The 25,397-nt window shown below is 40.8% G+C and overlaps 1 protein-coding gene across 7 annotated transcripts; it reads right to left on the bottom strand.

Moving 5' to 3' along the window:
* Positions 1-1,975: 1,975 nt before the first annotated feature.
* TBC1D7 (TBC1 domain family member 7) lies at positions 1,976-25,397 on the bottom strand. Of its 7 annotated transcripts, XM_072813641.1 has the most exons (9): positions 25,224-25,396; positions 24,026-24,100; positions 23,286-23,405; positions 21,799-21,879; positions 18,544-18,731; positions 12,497-12,634; positions 5,171-5,316; positions 3,529-3,658; positions 1,976-2,514 (listed from the first exon to the last, which is right to left on the bottom strand). In XM_072813641.1, exons 3-9 carry the CDS (start codon positions 23,395-23,397, stop codon positions 2,428-2,430), a joined length of 882 nt encoding a protein of 293 aa, XP_072669742.1. In that variant the 5' UTR covers positions 23,398-23,405; positions 24,026-24,100; positions 25,224-25,396; the 3' UTR covers positions 1,976-2,427. The 7 variants fall into 7 exon arrangements, 6 of the variants coding, with proteins under 6 accessions (XP_072669742.1, XP_072669746.1, XP_072669743.1 ...); XM_072813645.1 differs by lacking the exon at positions 21,799-21,879 and having other exon boundaries at positions 25,224-25,397; XM_072813642.1 differs by lacking the exon at positions 24,026-24,100 and having other exon boundaries at positions 23,286-23,442.

Here is a 25,397-nt window from a genome sequence, read left to right as displayed (position 1 = left end):
CCCAGCAGCACAGACTTGAAGCTTTTTCATTGTGTTTATGAACACACTGTAAAAAAAGATGAACTGAATGAATGAGCAGATGTTAAAAAAAAATGATATTGTGTAAAGGAAGGACTAAAACTATATTTAATAACGTTAGACCCCTTGGGCATCCCAGGTAGCTCAGTGGTTTAGCGCCGCCTTCAGCCCAGGGCCTGATCCTGGAGACCCGGGATCGAGTCCCACGTTGGGCTCCCTTCTGCCTGTGTCTTCTGCCTCTCTGTGTCTCTCATGAATAAATAAATAAAATCTTAAAAAAAAAAAGTTAGACCCCAGTTTTCCAAAGGAGCGGGAGAGCCCCACAGGTTAGCCCTGACAGTTTGGGCTGTAACAAACCCCCTGAGCTGTTACACCGAAGGGAAATTCTGCAGCATCTTGACAAAACGTCTTGAATAATGGGACTGGGGGGTGGGGGGGTAGTATTTTCATCGGGAGCCATGCTTCTCACCAAAGGCAGTAGGCAGAAATGTTTTCAGAATGCTGAGGCTCTTGGCAAAACAAAATTCTGGTATCAAAGTGCAACTCGACCCTCACCCTCACCCATACTGCCACTGTCCTCACAGGGGACCCTAAAAAACCCCTTCTGCTGAGATGGAGCCCTTTGGTTGCCTAAGAAAGAAAACTCTGGATGGTATCAGACTTTTTTTTTTTTTTTTAAGGATTTTATTTATTTATTCATGAAAGACACAGAGAGAGACACAGGCAGAGGGAGAAGCAGGCTCCATGCAGGGAGTCCAACGTGGAACTCGATCCCAGGACTCCAGGATCACACCCTGGGCCAAAGGCAGATGCTAAACCGCTGAGCCACCCAGGGATTCCCTTGACTAACTTTAAAAGAAAATCCCCACCTCCCAGCCCTTCACCAGAAAGGTCTTGACCAACCTGAATTTGGCAGAACACTTCTGACCCCTTCGTAGGACAGCGAGTCTTCCCTTCAGCTCATCTGGACCTTCCCGAAAGTTGTGAAGAGGCATGTGTCAGCCTCCCAAGCTTTCTCCTGCCCAAGAATTCCAGGGACCCCCTCGCCCCCCCACACTCACTCTATAGTGTGCTAGTCTTCTCTCAGAATTCAGAAGCAAGCAGGAACACATACCTTGAAACTATCCTCTTGTTCAGAAGTTGCTGAATCTCTGTTTCCTCTTGGAGTTGAGATTTACTATCACTTGACTTTTTAATCTGTTTTTTAGTAAAAAGCTGTACTAACAAGACATGGGTCATAAATAGAAATAAACTTATTTTTGTTTTCTGACTTCTCAGTGAATTTTACGCATCCCCCAAGAGCGCCAAACAGCAGACAACTAGAGCAGGAGTTCCTTCTTAGGTGTTTGCTATCTCCAACCAGCTAGAAAGTAAATGTAAAGCAGGAAATGTCGATAGCATTTTGCTTTAAGAAGTTTTCTTCTGGGTGTATTTTTGCGTTTTAGAAATGAAATACTTTGGGATATGTTACTATTCAGAAGTACCAGCTGGTTTCAATGACTTTGTTCGCTCTGACTTCTCAAGTTATTTTACACGTTAGGGAGGGAATGAATGCTCCAAATTCTAACTGCAAAATTTCATGGTCCCGCCTCCTCTTCTGAGAGTGGGGCTGGGTAGGGCAGGGAACCAACTCACCACTCAGGTTCCTGCAAGTCCGACAGCTGAACCAGTCTTGAACAAAGGGCCTCATCTCAATCACCAATCTCAAAGCCTACAACTGTCAATGAACAGTTACCATTTGTGGCATAACAGGGCCTGGGGGCATTAGCTATTAACCTTAGCCTGCCGCTTCTCCCATTCCAATTCTGAGTGGCACAGTGCTTCCTAGAGCCCACCCAACATTTAATGACCCATCAGGAAAAAAGCATGAATTGGGCAAGATATCCACAAGTACTCTCTCTCCTTGTAGGTAAATTTAGACACATTTTGTTCAATAACTTGCACTCCAACCGACACAGAGAAGAAAAATGTAAGATTTTTATTGAAACCTATTTGGCAAGACAAAGCCTCAGAAACCAGACAGCTTAGATTTAAACAAGTACTGCATCAAGGAAAGCCGAATCTGAGCTGTCAACAAAAGGAAGTTGTTCTTTATTCCAGAAATAGCCTTAGAAAGTAACGAGCTTGGTGCTAATTAGAGAGGAACGGGACAGGCTTGGTTATACACTGCCTATCAAAGCGCCCGCCTTCCCTGCCTGAACTGTTTTGAAAATGGGGAAGTGTTTTCGAATAACCCTTTTCAATGCTATTCAGAGTTGAACTTTGTACTTCTGTGAACCACAAGATGCTGCTCCACGATATGCCACCCAATCTTACTCGGAAAAAATTATGCTTTGGGCACAAAAGCAAGAACCCTATTTTCGGTAAGTTTAGTGACTGGGCCTGGCAGGCCGTGCACATCAGGAGCGGTCAGGCTGAGTGCACGGGGGTCCCGCAGTGTTTGTGCCACAAGTCGATGGCCTTGCTCACAATCGCGTCCGAGCTGTCCTGAGGAATCTGTGGACAAGCAAACGAGTCTTTGTGAAATTGCCATGTTTATAACTTCATTGTCTCCCTCATTCATCATGCCTCAGCAATTTCCCCTGGAGTTTTCACTACTTTTCAGAAAGTGATCCTATGAAAGGCTGCAGCCAGGATCTTTGTTTAGTGGGCCACTGGAGGACACAGTAAGGAGCTCTGGCCAGACTGCCCGGGGTTTCAAGCCTGCACTGCCCATCATGTGCCCCTGGGCAGGTTACCCAACGCTACCTGAGTTCAGATCCCATCTTTAAAATGGGGCAAATGACAGCCTCTTCCTAAAGCTGTTTAAGATTATGTGGGAGAATCCATGAAAAGTACTTAGCGTGGGCCCTGGCACTGTTCCCCACTAAAAGAATACTGATGACTCATTTATTCATCACATTGTTCACTGGGTACTCACTATTTACTGAGCCACTATTCAAATGTTAATAGTGACCAATTAAAAAAAAGAATAGATTTTTGGATCCAGTGAAATTCATCCTGGCATAAATTTCTTGCCTAGTTAAGGGTATTCTGAGATACACAGAGATTCATTTAGATCTTCTCCTACATGCACTATGTACGTATTTAAGCGCATTAACAAACCCAACTGGGATTCGGCCAGAGATAGGAACAGCAATGAGAGGGCTTATTAGAGTCCTCCGTGACATCAGGCTTCCTTTTTCCACTGAAAAGGATTACTCTACCTCAGATATTAGATCTCCCCTCCTTTCTCAACAAGCCTCCTGGTGGTCACATAGGGAGAGAAGACTCTGGTCTGCATGCACACATTCATGATAACAGTCTCACTGCTCAGACCGTCTTCCCCCAAAGAGGATGCAAACTACACTCCACAGACCAACTCTCTGCTAAATGTTTCCAAGGGGAAAAAGTGTTTCTTACAAGGTAAAAGTATCAGAGAAAATAATGTAATGTGGGAGGAAAACCTGGTTTGCTAAACAAGACTTCCTTTCTAGATTCAAAATCAAATTTTTAAAAAAGCACACTTACATTTTCCAGAAACTTTGTTATCTTCTCTGCATTGTTCAGAGCCATTACTTTTATTTTAAAGGTTAATAAAATTTCCACAGCTACAAAAACCAGGATCTTACAGGATCCACTTACAACTTTATCCCAAACCCTAGTAAAAAAAAAAAAAAAAAAAAAACAAGAGATATAAGATCATTTGAGTTTGAAATTTATGGTTAGCTAAACATCTAATTATAAAATTAAGTCAAAATTACTCCTTTTAAGTATAAATTTCAGAAAAAAATCTATAACAAAATAATCATCAAAAAAACAAAAGCAAACTAAATCAGCCATTTGAAACGTATTTCACATACAACATTGGAAGGGAAAAGGAATGATTACTAAAAAGGACTTGCTCTACAAGGCATCTGCCAGGCACCCGTCCTCTAATGACTGAAACTTGACATTTTAGGGAAGGAAAGTCTTAAACCAAAGTTTGGATTTTACTAAGAGTAGGTAATGTTAATCTAATTATTATTATTAAATACTAAGGAATAACAAAAGTGGTGTATGAAATGAGATCAATGCAATTTCATTTTCCAGTGGTTGAAATTCCTAAAACTTCTCCAAAAGCTTAAGGAGCTAGGAGGCACCTCGGTGGCTCAGTCAGTTAAGCATCTGCCTTTGGGTCAGGTCATGATCTCAGGGTCCTGGGATCAACCCCCTACATGGGGCTCCCTGCTCAAGGGGGAGTCTGCTTCTTCCTCTGCCCTCTGCTCATGCTCTCTCATAAATAAATTAAAAATTTTTTAAAGAGCTTAAGGAGCTATTGATTTGCAACCACTCTAAAATAACTATTCTCATAATTCCTATGCCTATTTATTTATTTATTTATTAAAGATTTTTAATTTATTTATTCATGAGACACAGAGAGAGAGAGAGGCAGAGACACAGGCAGAAGGAGAAGCAGGCTCCATGCAGGGAGCCTGACATGGGACTCGATCCCAGGTCTCCAGGATCATGCCCTGGACTGTAGGCGGCACTAAACCGCTGAGCCACCCGGGCTGCCCTAATTCCTATACCTCTTAAAGTTGGTTTCACACTCTATGTGCTTAGTCATGTACTGTCCTGTGATGTTCTCTGCATGTTGCCTTTTCTCCCAACTACCTCATACAGTCTTGTGGGGAGGGCCAGGACTCTCAAATGCCAGCAACACATGTCTGAAATGAATAAAAGTTGGATGTGAGTCTCTGATCTCTGCCCACCTTCAGCTACTTTAAAGATGTCAGGAAGAACAAAGAAACAGGAATATTTCCTCCAGATCAAGGTCTACCATATTTCTGGAAAAGAAAAGCTTAGACCTCTGCCTGGAGACGGTTTTAGATGTGAATATTGTACAGCATCTAACATACTGAGGGCCTTCAAGTTTTCTAATTGTACACTCTAATGTCTCTAGCATTACCATTAAGTTGTATTCACATCAGGTTAACATTACTAATATTCTAGCATTTCTAACTGTAAAAATAATAAGCTGAATCAAGTGTTGCTCTGTTGACTGCCAAGGAGTTAACTTCAAATTATGGTATTGTCCTAAAGCAGATTCATACTCTGAAGGATAATCACACGAAAAACCAGGATCCTTCTCTGCTTCAAGCCTTCAGATATCTTTGAAAGAGATACTTGCCTCTGTAAACTTGATTCAGGCAAGCACCCTGCGAAGCACCTCTTGAACCAGAGATCGTAAGGAAGTCTGGACAGTGCAGAACACGTCTTCAGATGACTCAGCAAACGGCTATCTTCCAGATTCAAGTACTGTTCAAAAGCCTTTGGCTAATGATAAAACAGGAAGAGAGATTACTTGTTTCCTGTGACATAACATTACCCGATTTTACAGCTTGTGATGAACAGGATGAATCAAACGTACAGGCTGAACGCAAAGTAAGTGCCAGAAAACAAAACTCCAGACTCATCCAAGTCACTGGTGACGCAAAGTTCCCAAGTCAGCAACCAGCAACACAGGACTAAGGGGTTTTCCAGGGCACTACTGGGCAAAACCAAACAGCTCTTCCCCCAACAGCAGTAACAGCAGTAACAAGGTTACATGTTCCCCTAACAGCAGTAACAAGGTTCCACATCCAAAAGCAAGAGTCCAAAGCAACATTTATTTATTTATTTATTTTTTTTCCCAAAGCAAAATTTAATTGTTCTGGGGAACTAAGAAAGATCCATGGCACCCCTGGCTATTCTGGAGCAGTAGATGAAATATTCAGGAAAAGGGGAGAAGGGGAGGGATGCCTGAGTGGCTCAGCAGTTGAGTGTCTACCTTTGACTCAGGGGCTCAGGGTATGATCCCAGGATCTGGGATCAAGTCCCACATCCAGCTCCCTGTGAGGAGTCTGCTTCTCCCTCTGCCTGTGTCTCTGCCTCTCTCTGTGTGTCTCTCATGAATAAATAAATCTTAAAAAAAAAAAAAAAAAAAAAAAGGGAGAAGGGGAAAGAGTAAGACCAAAGAAACAAGAGTAGGACCGAAGTGGAGAGAGGTAATTAGGAAGAATGGGACAAAAAAAGAGCTGGATGTGAAAAGGGCCCACCAGTCCTTGACCACCCACACCCAGGCCAAGTGTTACTGTGCACCACACCAAAGACACCCCTACATCAGAGACATCCAGAGGAGGCACTCTGTACCCCACATGCAGGAGAATTCTCGGGAGGCAGAGAAATAACATGGAGGGAACAAAGCACCTGGATTCCATGTGGAAGCCTCTCCCATAAAAGGGTAAGTATCAGCCAACTCTAGGAGCCTGGGAGAGCTAACAAAGCCATCTCCCAGACCAGTCAAATCCACCTGGCACAAGCTGCTATATTTATGATCCACCAGCCAAGAATAATGCCTGGGGGTCAAACTCTCAAGCCCGTATCAGTATTAAAAAAAAAAAATACAACCCAAAACTACACTGAAGTATCATCTCTAGTAATCACACTGAGTACTTACCCAAAAAATATAAAAACACTAATTCAAAAAGATACGTGCACCTTGAGGTTTACTGCAGCGTTGTCTACAACAGCCAAACTATGTAAAGAGCCCAAATGTCCATCGATTTATGAATGGATAACGATGTGATGTATATATATAGTGGGATATTACTCAGCCATATAAAAAGAATGAAATATTGCCATTTGCAACAACATGGAGCTAGAAGTTATGATGCTAAGTGAAATAAGTCAGAGGAAGGCAAATACCATATAATCTCACTCATGTGAAATTTAAGAAACAAAATAGATGAACATGGAAGGAAAGAAAGAGAAAGAGAGGCAAACCAAGAAACAGACTCTTAACTTTAGAGAACAAACTGATGCTTACCAGAGGGCAGTTGGGGGGGATGGGTGAAATAGGTGATGGAGATTAAGGCTACACTTACCATGAGGAGCACTGAGTGTTGAATCATTAAATTATATACCTGAAACTAATATAACACTGTATGTTAACTCTACTGGAATTAAAAGTTTAAGACTTAATGAAAAAAATTCACCCTTAAAAACAAAAAAAGATATATGAAGGTATCATCTCTCACCTATCAGACTGGTGAAAATGACACACCATGTTGGCAAAGGAGACTGTAGGGCAATGCATCCTCATCTACTGGTCATAAGGATGAGGTCTATGAAGGAGAATTTGGAAATATCTAGCAAAATAACATAGGCCTTTATCCTTTGATCTAGTCAACTGATTTCTAGGAAACACATCCCCCAAATATACTGGTAAATGAAAATGAAAAGGTAGGTGTATCTGTATTTATCTGTAACACTGTATAATACAAAAGACTGGAAACACCCTAAGTGGCCAATAGAGGACAAGTCAAATAAATGAAAGTATATACACACAGGGGAGTCGTATGAATCTGTGAAAAGGAATAAGGAATGTCTCTATATACAGGTGACCCCTGAACAACATGAGTTTGAACTATGTGGGTCCACTGATATATAAATGTGTTTTAATAAATACATGTACAGTACTACAAAAGTATTTTTCTTCCTTATGATTTTAATGACATATTCTTTTATCTAACTTTATTATAAAAATAGAGTATATAATATACAAAATATTTAATATGTGTTAGCAGACTGCTTATATTCTTGGTAGGCTTCCAGTCAACAGTAGGCTACAGTAGTTAAGTTTCTAGGGAGCCAAAAGTAATACATCATTTTGAACTGTATGGGGGTTTGATGCCTCTAACCTCAACACCATTCAAGGGTCAACTGTAAAACTTAAGGCATGATTTCTAGCATATATCAAGTGAAAACAGAAGGGTAGAGAAAGATGCATATCATATTATTAAATCTATTAAATAGATGCTATTATTAAATCTAAGAAAGATAGTAAATATAAATACATACGTATATACTTTCTTTTTAGTGGAAAGAGATAATATTTACATTGCCTGAAAGTTTTAGTATACAGCAAATGGTAGATGAGGTTATTATATTTTACTGCTAAACTTTTAGGTTATTTCCAGTATTTCCATGACCCTCAAATTCTTTACTTTATGAAGAAAATAAAACACACCTGAACAAGAGAAGGCAAAATCTGACAGACTTAACCACTCTGAGAGGAATTTACATTGAACTTAAGATGAGGTTGCTAACAGTGTTTATTTAAAAAACAAAAACAAAAACACCTCTCTTTCGGATGGCTTTTAAAAAGCAGTGCAATGGCAATGAAAGAAGGCTCACTTACTTTAATGACTGAACACAATTAAGTCTGAGATGGCCTAAGGACAGTCTGTTCTGAAAAAAGATTAACCAGAGGCCATTCATGTCACACACTAAGGCTGGATTCTATTCTCCTTGCCAAAAGCAGGATTCATCAAAGGGCAACATTTCCTAAAGCGTGTAAGCAGAGGAGCAGCTGTGATATAACCCTATCAATCAGAATATTATGACATAATAAATGTGTCACCATCAGATAGTGTCTCATCTTTTTGTCATGCCAAAAACCCATCATTGCCCATTAAGTGCACATTTTCCTACAATGATAAAACAAACTACGCTTTGTGATAACCAATTTAGTTGGTAAAACCACAAAATCTTGAAGATGCTAGACAAGATTATAAAAATTACTTTAACAAGAAGCTAAGAAGAAGAGATCCACTAACCACAGTAATAAAAATTTTATGGGAGACTAAACACAGCTTAAATAAAGAGAAAAGTTCAAGTAAGCCGTAAGTCAAATAGCAACACAAAGGAAATTTAATTTTTCTTACACATTCTGAAGAACTTTAAAAAAAAAATCATAACTATTTAAAACTATGTGTGGAGTACTAAGACGTACATATTAAACCTCCTTTTTGAAGAGGAAGAAATTAAGGTTTAGGGGAGGTATTTAGTATACCACTGATTCAAAATTCACTTCTAAGAAGAAACCAGAAACCAGTGTTAAGCCACCAGTGCCAAGGCACTTTTGAAACAGAACAACAATATGAAGGAATTTTCTTTACCAGCTACCAAAACATATGAAGAAGGTTATGTTAAATAAGTCATATGGTATTAGTCCAGGAATAGACAAATAGCTTGATGCGGAAAAAAGCCCAAAAAGAGATGCTAATGTATATGGAAATCTAGTACATGATAAAGGTGTCATTTCAAATCTGTAAAGAAAAGAATGAATTGATAGTATAAGCGGTAGGTAGTTCGGCTTACTAACTGTGTGACCTTGGGCAAGTTACTTAACTGCTCTGTGCTTCAGTTTCCTCATCTATAAAAACAGAGAAGTGTGTTAAAATTAAGTTTTCATTAACATAGTAAATTGCCTGGCATGAAGCAGGAGCTCAATAACTGTCAAACAGAAAGAGGAAGAGGAGGCAGCTGACTGAAGGTTTACTGCAGTTAACAAAGAAACAAGGTCAAATCTGTGTCAGTACCAATTACAAACACAAATCCCTCACAAATTAAAGGACTAAATTTTAAAATGTTTCAATATAGGGACACCTAAGTAGCTCAGTTGGTTAAACATTCAACTCTTGATCTCGGCTCAGGTCATGATCTCGGCTCAGGTCATGATCTCAGGGTTGTGGGATTAAGCTCTACTAGGCATGAGGTCTGCTTAAGATACTCTCTCTTCCTCTGCCCGTCCAACTGCACCCTGACTCTGGCTCGCTTGTGCATGAGAGCTCATGCATGTGCTCTCTGTAAAAAAAAAAATTTAATATTAAATAAATAAAATTTTTAAATATTTTTAAAAGTTAGAGGAAAGTTTTTTAAAACCCTGTTTTTTAATCCTGGAGTTAGGAAGGATTCCCTACGTAAGATACAAAAAGCAAAATACTGACAGATCCAGTTGCATCAAAACTTTAAAAATCTCTCTACGACACACAGGGAGAAAAGATTGTTAACATATGTAATGCAGGATAAATATCCAGAGTATATCAAAGCCTTTTACAAATAAAAAAGAAAGATGCAAAAGAGAGAGGTGGACAAATACAAAAGACTAAGCATAGGCAAAATTGCTCAGCTTCATCAGAAAATGAGGATATGTAAATTAAAACGAGATACCATTTTCACTATCAGATTAACAAAAATTTAAGAAACTGATTCTATCAAGTATTGGCAATGGAGTGGAAAACAGAAAATTTTATCTGTTGGGGAAAGCAAAATTGGTATGCCTTCTGGGTGAGCAATCTGGCAATTAAAAAATTAAATACGGGGCACTTGGGTGGCTCAGTCAGTTGAGTGTCTGCCTTTGGCTCACGTCATGATCTCAGGGTCCTGGAATCAAGCCCAATGTCGGGCTCCCTGCTCAACAAGGAGTCTGATTCTCTCTCTCTCTCTCTCTCTCTCTCCCAGCCAACCCCCACCCCACCCCCGTCACTTGTGTGTGCTCTCTCTCAAATAACTAAAAACTTTTAAAAAAACAAAAAATTTAAATACAGCACTCTTTCAACCAGGCAATCCCCTCATAGGTACCTGCTCTACAGAAACACATATATAGAAAGGCTAACATAGAAGAACATGCTGACTGTCAACATGGACCTGTTATATTAAAATATGGCAAAATTATTAACAGGAAATACTATGAACACATTTTTTAAGAGAAAAAAAAAAAGTGGTTTTAAATGAGTGGCTCTCAATCCTAGCCATACTTCAGAAACACCTGAAGCTTTTTAAAAAATAGAATTCTGGAACCCACGTACCCCCCTGAGATTCTGACTTACTGGGTTTGGGGAGAGGAAAAGCACTGGTAATTTTTTAGAAGCTCCCAGGTGGTTCTAATAGGAAGTCAGGGCTGAACACTACTGATCTGCACTGACTTGGAAAGTGTTCCAAGACATTAAGTTTAAAAAAAATTGTACAGTTATATGAACATTATAATATTTGTTTTTTAAGTTACATATATAAAATATAATCATTATATGTGTGTATGTGCATATATATGTATGTGTGTGTGAATGGATTCCATTCATCCTCATGTACATAAAACAGTCTAGGATATACACCCAGCTAATGACAATGTTTACTTCCTAGAAGGTGGGGGATGAGGAGATACAGATCTATGGGAACACTGGATTCATCAGAATACTTCAAGAATGTACTTATTACTTGTGTCATTAAAAATAAAGAATTTTTTAAATGTAAACTAGCAAAATGCTACTGGACTGGCTTCAATACTAAATAAGAAAAGCTAATGAAATCATGGTATAATTTGGACCTCTTGATCTAATTAGGCAACTAACATTATGCTTCCATTGCCATGCTTATTTTTATTGAAATTAACTAAGTGAATTAAATTTTAAAATTCTGAAAATCAAATTTTACATAATTGAAATCTATAAAACACTCTTGGAACAGTGCTCAACAAAGCTAAAGGGTCTTGCCAACGGTTCTGATGACTGCAGTTAGCACAGTGATCCTCAGGGCTTAATCAACTTTCATCAGCACCCCTCCTCAGTCCCTGCAACCACTATCTTCAGTTACTGCTTTCAACAGACTCTCAAATGACACAACTCAATGATTTAAGAAAAAAGACATTCATTTTTATAAATGAGAGAAATAAAGAAAAACATTTGAAAAACAGAAAGGCAAAGAACCACTGGCTTATGCTGAGTACGCAGGTGCCATGCTATTGTCTGGACTCCTGAGTCAGAGCGCAGCAGCCAGCCAGTAGGCTGGCTCCCTTACATCCATTCGCCTCTCCCTCTTCACTAACAGAATTCCATTGTAACAGATCACAATATGCCTGGCTTTATAAAAACAAAAACGAAACCACATTTCCCAGCCTCTGTGGCAGACAGAGGTAGCCAGGTGTCATGGTCTTGCCACCAACAGATATGCAGAAGGAAAGTCTGTCCAAGGGACTTGACTGACTGTCCCTTCTCCTCCTTCACTCTTGTCGTTGCATTTCCCCTCCTACCTGCCTAGGACACGGATGTCACAGTGGTCTCTCAGCATCCATCCTGAGCAAGAGAGGAAGGACCACAACTAAGACTGCTGGACTGCAAGGACAGGAGCCTGGGTTCCTGAAGATACCATGGCACTGTGGCTCCAGCTCTGGACTGCCTTACCTCTAGACTTCTGGTTACATGAGAGAGAAAAATAAAGCTTCAGGGATATTTGGGCTTTCCATTATATACAGCCAAATTTAAACCTTAACTAATACAGAGAAGCAATTCTAGATAAAGCCAGTAGATTCTCCAGGATAAGGAATACAAAAGAGCAGGGGTTTGCAATCTATGGCCTGCAGGAGGCTAAATCCACCCACAACCATTCTTTTATGCATTGTCAGTGGCCGCTTCTGTGCAACAAGAGCAGAGCTGAGTATTTGCGAGAGACACACAGAGACATAGAGACCATCTGGCTCATCAACCTGAAAATATTTACTATCTGATCTTTTATGGAAAACATCTTTGGCTCTTCCTATAGAGGGTCCACTCCATTGTAGCAGCACCAGGAAGTAAGGGTAGTTCCCCAGTATCACTGCTCACCCTGACTCACCAACAGCCAAAAAAGCATTCCTTACCAGCTGAGGTAAAGACTCCCGGTACTTGTTGTTTAGTTGGTTCACAAAGCATCGGATGATCCAGTAACAGTCGACACTATCCTCTACCATTTCTTCCACGGCTTTGGCAATGGCAAGAAATACTTCATCTTCTGGCTCCTGAAAGATCAATAATAAATCTCCGGTAAAGAGAGGGAGCCAGCAGAATAGAGGAATACATATTTCTTTCATAAAAATGAATGCTTACCCCCTAACTTCTGAAGAGGCTGTCTTAATCAAAGTGGAACCAAAAAGCACACAGTCCACCACTAAAGAGAAGACCAAGGCGGAGATAAGAATGGGTAACCAAAGAAACCTATTTGGATTAGTGATGCTGACAACTATCCATGTTTCAGGCTGAGCATGCAGAGGTTTTTCCACCCTCTACCATTTAAGGTCACCAGAGAAAACATAAATCATAAGCAAGGTCCTGACTCTCTACACACAAAAATATTCCCAGGGCTAGAAGAGAATTTCTTTGAAAAATATGTGATAAACACCACAATTGGAAACATTTGTTAAGACAGTGATTTGCAAAAAGTTCAATGACTCCAAAAGAACTAAAAAAGCATTTTCTTTATTTCAAAGTATTCATTCATATATTCCTTTAGAAAGGAGCCTCGGTGTCCATCGAAAGATGAATGGATAAAGAAGATGTGGTCTATGTATACAATGGAGTATTATTCAGCCATTAGAAACGACAAATACCCACCATTTGCTTCGACGTGGATGGAACTGGAGGGTATCATACTGAGTGAAATAAGTCAATCGGAGAAGGACAAACATTATATGGTCTCATTCATTTGGGGAATATAAAAAATAGTGAAAGGGAATAAAGGGGAAAGGAGAAAAAATGAGTGGGAAATATCAGAAAAGGAGACAGAACATGAGAGACTCCTAACTCTGGGAAACAAACAAGGGGTGGTAGAAAAGGAGGTGGGCGGGGAGTGGGGGTGACTGGGTGACGGGCACTGAGGGGGCCACTTGATGGGATGAGCACTGGGTGTTATGCTATATGTTGGCAAATTGAACTCCAATAAAAAAAATAAATAAATAAAAAATAATAAAAAAAAGAATTTTGTTCTAAGCACCCTTAAGCACCTAAAAAGTTAAAATGTCCTTAGAATCAGAATTTTAGAAATCAGAAGAATGGCATTTCTCAAACCCTGTGTCAATACTCAGAATATGAATGGAAACCCTCAAGTAAATTTCAACAAAGTAATCTTATAAGAACTAGAATCTACTTGAAAATTGATTTTGTTTTCAAACACCGTATCTTATACAAAATCACATCTTCAGCGGTGCCTGTGGCTCAGTCAATTAAGCCCCCAACTCTTGATCTCTTGATGTCAGCTCAGGTCACAATCTCAGGGTCATGGGATTGAGCCCCACATCAGGCTGTGTGGGATTTATGCGCTCTATCTCTCTCTCTCTCTCTGCCATTCCCCCAGCTCATGCACACATGCATATGCTCTTGCTCTCTTAAAAAAAAAAAAAAAAAAAAAGTTTTCATCTAGGATTTAACAGCCAAAAGACTTCAGTGTTAAAAAGAAACTAAAAAGTATCTCTCTACTCTCCTTAAGGGCCCCAAGTTAAATCAAAATTCCTATTTTAATAAAAGCATTTCAGGGATCCCTGGATGGCTCAGCAGTATAATGTCTGCCTTCGGCTCAGGGCATGATCTTGGAGTCCTGGGATCAAGTCCCACATCAGGCTCCCTGCATAGAGCCTGCTTCTCCCTCTGCCTGTGTCTCTGCCTCTCTGTGTGTGTCTCTCATGAATAAATAAATAAAATCTTTTTTTTTTTTAAAGCATTTCATTTTAGGCCTCCTTTCAACCTCTTAATATTCTATAAAATGTCAAGAGTAACAGAATCACAACAGGAAACTGAGGGTTGCTGGAGGTGAGGTGGGTGGGAGGATGGGGTAACTGGGTAACAGGCATTAAGGAGGGCATGTGATATAATGAGCACTGGATGTTATGCAACTGAGGAATCACTGAATTCTATCCCTGAAACCAATAATACACTATGTGTTAACTTAAAAAAGTTTATTTAAGAAAAGAGTAGGGATGCCTGGGTGGCTCAGCAGTTGAGCAGTTGACCTGCCTTTGGCTCAGGTCATGATCCCAGAGTTCTGGGATCAAGTCCCACATCGGGCTTCCTGCATGGAGTCTGCTTCTCCCTCTGCCTTATGTCTCTGCCTCTCTCTCTCTCTCTCTCTCTCTCTCTGTGTCTCTCATGAATAAATAAATAAAATCTTAAAAAAAAAGTAACAGAATCACAGAAAATAATTTTTTCTAAATATTAATTAACGTATCAGAGGAAAAGAGAGAAGGAAGGGAAAGACAGCCTCCTTTCTTGGACTCCCATCCCATACTGGGCACTGTACTGAGTGCTCCTGAACATGGCATCTCACTGGCTCCAGGACAGTCTGAGAGGCAGGGAAGAAGACCAATGTCCTTGACTATGTTCCCAGCCCCGTGTGGGGTGCCGTCACACACTCTACTAGATAGCAATACTAATGAGGCTGAGTGGGTCTTGATGACCGGGGAGATGTGGGAGGCAGAGCCAAAACCAACACTTTGATGGCACATCTGCCCAAGACTACAGTGATGTGCCATCAAAGTGTTGAGACATGCTGAGCAGGAATGAGGTGAAAACCATAAACTATCATTTAGATTTCTTGAACTAATAGATAACCTAACCTAATTTAATATATAATTTAAGAACTTGCAGAGTACTACCAACTTTGCTCTGCCAGAGATAAGGAAAATTTAAAGAAGTCTGTCAAGACTTCCAATTATTTTCAGAGCCATTCTCTCTTTATAAACTTAACATGAATGGACAACCTCAGGTCTGTCCATGGGAGCCACATCATTAACTTCAAAAAGAAAGAACAAGTGAAAACTCAAAGTGCTATACAGGTAGATTGCAAACTGCAATAAAAAAAATAAGTTTTGGGGTGCCTGGGTGACTCAGTTAAGCATCTGCCTTTGGCTCCGGTGGTGATCCCTGGGTCCTGGGATTGAGCACCACACTGGTCTCCCTGCTCAGCAGAGAGTCTGCTTCTCCCTCTCCCTCAACCCCTCTCCCCACTTGTGCTCTCTCTCTAATAAATAAAAAAATAATAATAAGGTTTACAGAATACCACAGCTTGCAGGCAAATCCTGATTTGAGCCATCACTGTTTTAGCCACACACAAAAAAAGTTAAAATGCCTAAAATGAACTTTGAATTGCATTAAAATAGCCAAAGCCCAAGAGCTATAATCATTCCTTTACCTGAACTTTCCCTCTTCCCTTCTTTTCCCTTTACAAACAATAAGCAGTCCAAGTAACTAGGGTACAGGTTTGTCAAAGATGGAAGTTTAAAAACAGGTTGGGGCCTGCTGGGCTGTGGCCTTAGGTCAAGGTCAAGGAGGTGACCTATTGCACCAGCAGGCAAGGGTCAAAAGGTAGCTGGCAGTATGGGTTACAACGAGAGGAATGAGCAAAGCAGTAACCATACTAAGGAGAATAGGAGCCTTTATATATTTGCAACTCTCAGACAAGGAAGCTGCAAACACAAAAGGGTGAAGGTAAGAAGAACTCACGGGCCTGGACTGGAATCAGAGGTATTGGTACTGGAATCAGAGGTGTGAAATGAGGGTTTTTAATATTCAGAGGTCAAAAGACATATAAACATACACGTGTGTGTGCACATGATTCTGTATACTAACAGAATGTGTACATATTTCCTAGCTCTGCCTACATACAGGACCGAGAAGCAACAACACACCAGAAACAACAAGCACGTCTAGTGCCCTATTCTTGGTTTCTAAATACCACCCTTTATTCAAAAGGGACATGGCTGATTTTAGGAGTGGGGTAGAAAAAATACAAGATGGGCTTGGAATATCTTTTTGTGCCGGAAGGTAAGGAAATGCTCAATGATGGGGGCTTGTCAATAAAGACACAGCAGTCAATTTGAAGGGTCTCCCACTGGCCTGAGACAAGCTGAACATCAAGTAAATAATCATATTAATGGGTTATAGGCCACTGAATAACAGAGGAATACATAAATTCATACTGATATAAATAAATGAGAAAGGAAACCCCTTCCTTATAAAAGAATGCCAACTAATAATTGCAGAGGGAATGAAACAGAAAATGACCACTTGACAATCAGCAGAGTAAAAATTATTTCAGGCAGGAATCATTACATGTGGATGGATATTTACATAATCTCAAAGCATCTCCTCACAAATTATTTATTAATTACAAGAGGAAAAATAGTATCCTTAGACTGAAGAAACCAGGCAGATGCCACCTTAACCAAGTGATCAAAGTTAGCAGCAATAGTAATAAGTATCATACTTCTGTGGTATTCCTGACAAAAGCGCATAATCAAATATTAGTCACAAGGAAACATCAGGGCAGCCCGGGTGGCTCAGTGGTTTAGCACTGCCTTCAGTCCAGGGCGGGATCCTGGAGACCTGAGATCGAGTCCCATGTCAGACTCCCTGCATGGAGCCTGCTTCTCCCTCTGCCTGTGTCTCTGCCTCTCTCTCTCTGTCTCTCATGAAAAAAATAAATAAAATCTTAAATAAATAAATAAAAATCTTATCTTTAAAAAAAAAAAAAAACAAGGAAACATCAAATGGACCCAAACTGAGAAACACTCTACTGTCCAAAACTTTTCAGATGTGTCAAGATCATCAAAGACAGACTAACGAACATCCAAATGAAAGCAGAGTAAGAAGATGTGGCAATGAATGCCACCTATGAGCCCACACTGGATCCCAAACCAGGAGAAGGACAGCAGAATATCAGTATGGTCTATAGATTCATGATATTTTATCACTGATAATTTTCTGAGTTTGATTATTATACTACAGTTACAGAAGATGAAACATCTGATGATGCTAGGTAAAAGTACATGGAACACTATACTATGTCTTCCAATTTTTTCTATGTCTAAAATGATTTTTTAATGAAGAGTTAAAACATTTAAAAAATTTTTAAATCACCAACAAATGATAAAACTACTGGCTGAAAGTTTCATAAGAAAGTCTGATAAGTTCTGAACCAAAACTTACTGTTTATGATAAAGGGCATTACTGGGGCAATTGCCAAATGTGAATGGAGTCTGAAGATTCAATGTTAATACTGTATCAATGTAAACTTCTTGGTTTCAATGCTTGTACCATGGTTACCCAGGGGAATGTTATTCTCTTTAGGAAGTCTATATTGAAAGAATCTGAAGTAATGGAATATCATGTTAAAATTTTTTTTAAAGATTTTATTTATTTATTCATGAAAGACACAGAGAGAGAGAGAGAGAGGCAGAGACACAGCCAGAGGGAGAAGCAGGTTCCATGCAGGGAGCTTGACCTGGGACTTGATCCCAGGTCTCCAGGATCACGCCCTGGACTGAAGGAGCTGCTACACCAGTGAGCCACCTGGGCTGCCCTGCATCTTATTTTCAAACGGTTTAGGAAAAAATATGTATACATGCAAAGGAAAAAATGACAAAGTAACATGGCAAAATGTCAATGCCTGAGGAACCTGGGTAAAGAGCATATGGGAATTCTTGGTAATGTTCTTGCAAAAGCTTGCCATCATTTCAAAATAAAATGTATTTTAAAAAATTAGACAGGGACGCCTGGGTGGCTCAGCGATTTAGCACCGCCTTCAGCCCAGGGCGTGATCCCAGGGTCCCGGGATTGAGTCCCACGTCGGGCTCCCTGCATGGAGCCTGCTTCTCCCTCTGCCTGTGTCTCTGCCTCTCTCTCTCTCTCTCTCTCTCTCTCTCTCTCTGCGCACGTGTGTGTGTGTGTCTCATGAATGAATAAAATCTTAAAAAAAATAAAAAATAAAAATTAGATTGAGTCAGAATACGCAGGATGACGAGTGCCAGGGAAATATGTGTTGCTTTTATTCCACAGAGAGTCATTGAAAGTTTCGAAGACAAAATACAATGCAGTCAAAAGGTCAGCAGGATGGGACAGACTAGAGTTGAGACAAGTGTCAAAGAAAAGCAGCACTAACCAGTGGAAAGGAGGGACTTCGAGGCAACTTTCCAGACTCCAGCTGATACATGCGGAGATAGACTTCAACCTGAGGTGTGGCATCGTTGACAAAGCGAACAACGTGCAGGGCATGAAGCACATCACAGTACTGCTCCTTGCGATACATCATCACCTGGGCATGGGATTCATGGTGTGGAGGCAGGATCCCTATACAGAGACCGAGGGGGGAAAAGAATGGGCAAAATACTGAGACACAGACCCAAAGCCCTCCTCTATTACAGAGAAATCAAGTGAGAGCTGCCCTGTCATGATTAGACTGCAATCACACAGATATTTAGTTACCGTACAGATTTTGTTTTACAAATTCTCTTTATAAAACAATATTAAATTTTAAGTGAACTATCAATATTTGATGCCAACTGCATCACTGAGACTTAAGAGAAATTGGAATGGCATCATAAAGCCCTTGAACAAGTGTGCCACCTAAGTCAAGACAATAGCTACTTCAATTATCCTAATGATTTAATTTTTGGTTGTTGGCCTGGGGCCACCCTCAGCTCCTACAGACTGATCTCCAGTTTTTGCACTTGGCCCCTGCTACAGACTGAATTGTTCCCCACCCCCCAGATTCATATACTAAAGCCCCAACCCCAGTGTGCCTGTAACTAGAGATAGAGCTGATAAGGAGTGACTAAGGTTAAATGTGGTTGTAAGGGTGGGTGAACAGAGCTATTGCCCTTCTAAGAAAGGAAGACATACTAGAGTCTGTGGTTTCTCTCTCTGCCATGTGCGGACAGAATGGGAAGGTGGCCATCTACAAGCCAAGAAGGGAGGCCTAAAGCACCAAGAGCCAAACCAACCAGCACCTCAATCCTGAACTTCTCAGCCTCCAGAAGCATGAGAATATACTGTTGTTTAAGCCCCCCAGTCCATGGTATCTCGTTATGGCTGCTCGAGCTAACAGTACAGGCCCCTCATCTCAGAGCCACTCACAACTCCTCAAAGCCTTCTCTTCCCCAACAAGCAAACTTGCTCACAAAGTAACCTAGCTTCGGGAATACAGAATCTGTGGCTGATGAGGCCACCTTACATTACATTCTGATACTATTTGTGCTCATCAACCCAATCAAACACGTCTACCTGTGAGGCTTTGGAGCAAAAACCGTATCTTTTTTTGTTTTTTTTTTACAAACAAATGGCATGGAAAAAAGCAGAGTGGAAGGAGCACTGGACAGGCTTTTAGCATATCTGATAACCCCAGAATTCTCACAAATGTCTCTCTAGGAACTTGTTTCCTCAGCAGGCAGAGGTGAAAAATGGGATGGTTAACCATCTCACCAAATGTCCTTCGTACAACACTAGCCCCAAAAGCCTGTATGAGAAAAAGAGTACCAAGGGTCAAACAGATTTGCAAAATGTTGACATTGAATTTTCTAGGTTCTAAATTCTGCTATAAAGAAAAACATCTTAGAGACACCTGGGTGGCTCGGTTGGTTGAGCATCCGACTCTTGATTTCGGCTCGAGTTGTGATCTCGGGGTCCTGGAATCAAGCCCCAGATCAGGCTCCCAAGCTCAGTGCAGAGTCTGCTTGGGATTCATTCTCTTTGTCCCTCCCCCAGTGCTAGCTCGTTCTCTAAAATAAATAAATAAAATCTTAAAATAGAAACTGTATTTATTCTAGCCTCATTAGATTTAACAAGACTGTATAGGGACATGGAGTCAAAGTTCATGTCATAAGTTCATAAGGTTTGCTATCCGGCTCTATGATTAACTGGCTAGATGATGGTCAGCAACTTATTCAGTGTCCCTATACCTTAGCTGCTCCATCATAAAAATGAGACTAATAATACCTATCTAATACAGCTGGTGTAATGATTAAAAAATTGACATATATAAAGTACCTAGGAAGCATATAGCACATACTAAGCTAGTATAAGAGTTAGCTGTCCATTTGATTAAGGATCACTCTTTGCTATAAAACAACAGAGATCCAGTATTCTAAAGAAGTGTCACAAACTGCAACTGGACATCTCCCACTAATCCACTGGTATTATTAATAAGACACGTAGTATTTCCCAGCCAAAATAGATGGTATTGACATTACACCTAAAAGGCATCCCTGGAAAGCATTTATTTTGATGGCCACCGGAAACACCAAGATTTAAGAAAAAATGCTCAGGGAAAAACTAAAATAGTTGATACTCGCTCTCAAGACATAAACTGTACAGTGGCCTACCGGAAATACAAATACATAAAGACGTGCCAGGACGCACAACACACAAAGGCATCACACAGTACTTTCCAGTATGGGTTGTATCCCCTCGCTGCCTCCACATTACATAATCAGACTTAGGATGGCAGGTTTCTCAAGTTCTGAAAATCCAGTACATTCTGGAAAGAAAAATGAGGTCTGCTGTCTATCCTACCTTCGGATGGGCTCTACCAACCTGAGATCAAATCCCAGCTCTGCCACTTACAGACTGGAAGGCCTTAGGCAAGTTATTTAGCCTTGTGGCCTTTGACCCCATTTGTAAAAATGGGATGTTAATACCTACTTCACAAGAGAAGTCTAGGATTACTCTCATTTTTTTTTTAAGAAAGAAAAGTTAGATGGTTAACGGATGGATATTATATGCAACAGCAGGCTGAGCAGTAACAGAAAAAAATCCTTGGCTCAAAAGGGACGCTGTCAGTCACTTTTCCTCCACAGAAACTGAGCAGGTTCATTTGTCCTTTCCTTCAGCCACTCATCACTGAAATCTACCCATTTGTGCTTCTAGGAGGTAAAAACTTCAATTTCTTTCTGACTCTGATAGCACTCATTAGGAAGTTAGACCTTTGCAGCTGGGAATCACAGAAATAACAAACTGAGGGCTACGACCTACAAGTTAATGTGGCTAAATAACCTCACTTAACAGGTGCAAAAATTGAGGCCTAGCAGGGTCTTCCTCACAGTTACCCAGGTGACGGTAAACCCTAGGCCAGTTCTTTCTCCAATTCGATGCTCTTCCCACACCTAGTTTCAGGAACACACGTTACTTTCTCTTCTATTATTACTAAACTAACATTCTTGGAGTCCTATTTAATGCACTGCTACTAAAGTCACCTTCTTAAATGCTCTCACAGTCCGCAGTAATCCAGTCTCCTAAAACCAGACCTAATATGCAGTAAAGGGCCTAAAAAAAAAAAAATGCTCTTTTTTCTGATAAAATGACAAATATCCCGTCATTCAACACTTTTGAAGATAAATCTTCCTACTGTTGGGTCACATACCTAAAAGCACCTTCCATACCAGTGCACGGTACATGGATGGGAGAGGGAACCTCTGACTAAAAGTACAAAGTTTCTCAATATCTAGAGGAAGAGAAAGAAAACAGCAATTAGGAGCTTTTTCATGTTGATCAAATGAAAGTGCATTTCAGTCTTTAAAAATGACAGTAAGACATTTCTTCAGAGGAATTCTACTCAGTAAATCTAGGAAAGGCAAGGTCTGATTTCTAGCCCAGGTGTTTCACCAACTAGCTATTTAAAAACAATTAGTGCTTCACCGAGTAGGTGATGTATTTAGCATCTATTACTACATTCCCTACATTAGCAGTAGTTACTACTTATAGAATTAATTTCATTTAATCTATACCTCAAGCTTTTGGGGTTGTTATTGTTTTAGAGATGCAGAAACTGGGGCACCTGGGTGGCTCAGTTGATTGAGCGTCTGACTCGATTTCAGCTCAAGTTGTGATCTCAGGGTGGTGGGATTGAACCCCGAGTATGGCTCCTCGCTTAGCGGGGAGTCTTGCTGGAGATCTCCCTCTACCCCTTCGTCCCCATTCATGTGCCTGTGTGCACCCATGCATGTGTGCTCTCTCAAAGAAAGAAAAGATCTCTCTTTAAAAAAAAAAAAAGGCAGAAACTGAAGCTCTAAGAAGTTAAATGACTTGATGAAGTTAGCACAGCTACTGAGTGGCATTGTCAGGCCTCAAATCCCCACATTTTCCAATAAACCACACTCAGCTGTCCTGGACCTCAACTCCCCCTACTTGTCAAATGAGAATAATTCCAGACATACTTAAAACATAGACTGTCTAGCAAGGATCAAAGATCAGGTGGGAAATTGTTTAGAAATTTTAAAAGCAGGATGCCTGGGTAGCTCAGCGGTTTGAGCATCTGCCTTTGGTCTAGGGCGTCATCCTGGGTCCTGGGATTGAGTCCCACATCGGGCTCCCTACAGGGAGCCTGCTTCTCCCTCTGCCTATGTCTCTGCCTCTCTCTGCGTCTCTCATGAATGAATAAATAAAACCTTAAAAAAATGTTTAAGCATTCTACACATATTACTTTTTTTTAACCTATGATTCAGTTTATTTTAGTCAACAGAACAGACATTATTACTATGAAGAAACTAAAATGTCAATACATAACGTAGTCTTGGTATTTCCATAGAAGAAAAACCATGGCCAAGAGTTGTTGCAAATTTACCCAGAAGCTAATAACACCTCTGAAAACCGAGGAAAGGAAATATATAGGTATAATACAAGGAAAAAAAGCATCACTGACTTGAGTCCTCTCAAAGACATCTGACTCAGCCTCAGCAAAATATAAACCTGAAAAATCCATGACTTCTGTCAAAATACACCCTTCACCTTTCATCCTATCACTAAAAATACAGCAGGTAACAAATAGTGCTGAATGTCTTTTAAGATAGCATTTCTTTCAGGACAGCTGAGACGACTAAAACGCAATAACCCTGAGCTTGTAAAACTCACCCAGTCGGTCATCTTTTAGGAGAATTTCCAGTGATTTCTTTTCTTCAACTCCACGAAACCCCACTTTCTCATAATATACGGAACGGAAGTTTCTCTGAGAGTCCTCAGTCATGTTTCATTCTTGGAGGGAAGAGAAAGAACAGGGAGGGGGAAAGAGCTTAAAAACAAAGAGTAAAGAATTAGGAACGTCTCCAATGATTTTCTGCGACTTCGCCATGAATTTGATATACTAAAATAAGCTGGCTGCCCTCGCACAGGACTCAACATTAAATATCTCTTTTTAAGCAGCTAACACCACCTCACCGGTGTTCCTTGGCCAAAAACCGAGACATAAAACTAAAGTCCTCTGAGCTACTAAAATAGATTTTGCAAGGTGCAGATACTAAGGAGGACCACTTATCGGAGTTCCTAGCCATCACACAAGTTGAAAGAAAAAAATTAGTAAAATTCGAAGACGGACTAGATAGGGGTCACCAAACAGTATCCACCAGGATTTTTGTTTTACAAATATTATGCATTAAAAAAACTGGACTCTATTCTAAAGCACTGGCAATTTATTATCTTTCAATGGGAGGATTCCAGGTGGTTTAAATCTTCTTTCTTTTGCTTAGCTATATCGTCAAATGGGCATTTTGTAAAATGAAAAACTAAGCTATCAAAGTAAAAAGCCACATGCTTCTCGTTGAGTTTCCCTTCAAACACAGTCCTATCAAATGCAATTACCCAAATCCAGAACCCACCAGAGAGGAGCAGCACCAAACTGCAAACCAGAAGAGGGGCAGGAGCATAGCCTGTTCACAAGCGAGGCCACAAAGCTGGGGACAGAACAACGAACTTAAAATGTGGCATCAGAACTCAAGACAATTCAGCGGCCTCAAGTTCCTTCACCATAAATGTTCCTAAGACTGAGGGCAAGTCAACAGGGAAAAGGTCAAATCAGGTTGGCCTTTTAAGCATAAAATGAATGTAATGGATTTTTCAGGAAGTACTGCACGCCTGACTGAAATACTTAAAATACCCATGCAAAAAAAAAAAAAATACATATATATATACACACACATATATCACATATATGTATAATCCCCAAGTTTTAGAAATCCTGAGAAGCCTCCAGTGACCCAAGGATGGTTGTGTTCCAGCCAGCCACAGTCTTCCTTATTGAAAAAATATGTTCAGGGCAGCTCGGGTGGCTCAGCGGTTAGCGCCGCCTTCCGCCCAGGGCGTGATCCCCGAGTCCCAGGATCGAGTCCCACGTCGGGCTCCCTGCGTGGAGCCTGCTTCTCCCTCTGCCTCTCTCTCTCTCTCTCTCTCTCAAATAAATAAATAAATAAATAAATAAATAAATAAATAAATAAATAAATAAATAAATAAATAAATAAAAATAAATATTTTTTCAAAAAAAAATAAAAAAGAAAAAAAGAGGCATATAATTAAAAAAAAAAAAAAAAAGATATGCTCGCAGTCCCTTCAATTCCAGGAAGAGGAGGGATCATTTACCAGAAATTCTCAAGGGTTCTGAGCTCTGGGGCCCAAATGTGTTTTTTTGTTTTGTTTTGTTGTTTTGTTTTGTTTTTTTTTTTGAAAAAACAAAATTCCAAGGCACTAAAGCCGCTCGTGAGTTGGGGGATTCCTTTGGAAGCAGTATCCAAACAGCTGCAGGCGGATGAAACGCCATCCTCGGGGCAGCCCGGGTGGCTCAGCGGTCAGCGCCGCCTTCGGCCCAGGGCGTGACCCCGGGGTCCTGGGATCGAATCCCGCGCCGGGCATCCCTGCACGGAGCCTGCTTCTCCCTCTGCCTGTGTCTCTCATGAATAAACAAAATCTTTAAAACACAAAAAACAAGTAACAAGCCGCCATCCTCGGATTGCACTACAGCGGAATGCGGGTCCTGCGGGAGGAAACACTGCAAATGCGCCCCCGGCCCCGATGCAAACACACCCTGGTCCGAGGGCCCAGGCCCCCTCACTCCGCTTCACCTCCAGGAGAGGAAACCGCACCCGGCTTGGGACTAAGCGGTCCGGGGGCAGCCGCGCGACCCGAGGGCCGCGGACGACACCGACGCGCCCCGCGGCGACCCCCGCGCCCGGGAGGCCAGCGCCTCGCAGCCGCCGT

This window comes from Canis lupus, chromosome 37 (assembly GCF_048164855.1).
Source record: "Canis lupus baileyi chromosome 37, mCanLup2.hap1, whole genome shotgun sequence".
Classification (NCBI taxonomy): domain Eukaryota; kingdom Metazoa; phylum Chordata; class Mammalia; order Carnivora; family Canidae; genus Canis; species Canis lupus.
This window is presented reverse-complemented; position numbering and strand designations above follow the sequence as displayed.

Excerpts from the sequence above, each read along its gene's own strand:
- TBC1D7 (XM_072813641.1), bottom strand. The coding sequence starts at position 23,397 with ATGACTGAGGACTCTCAGAGAAACTTCCGTTCCGTATATTATGAGAAA. Across the intron at positions 18,732-21,798 it reads GGTATGGAAGGTGCTTTTAG|GGATCCTGCCTCCACACCAT; the intron begins GTATGTGACCCA and ends GTCTCTGTATAG. Across the intron at positions 12,635-18,543 it reads GAAGTCCCTCCTTTCCACTG|GAGCCAGAAGATGAAGTATT; the intron begins GTTAGTGCTGCT and ends TTGATCTTTCAG.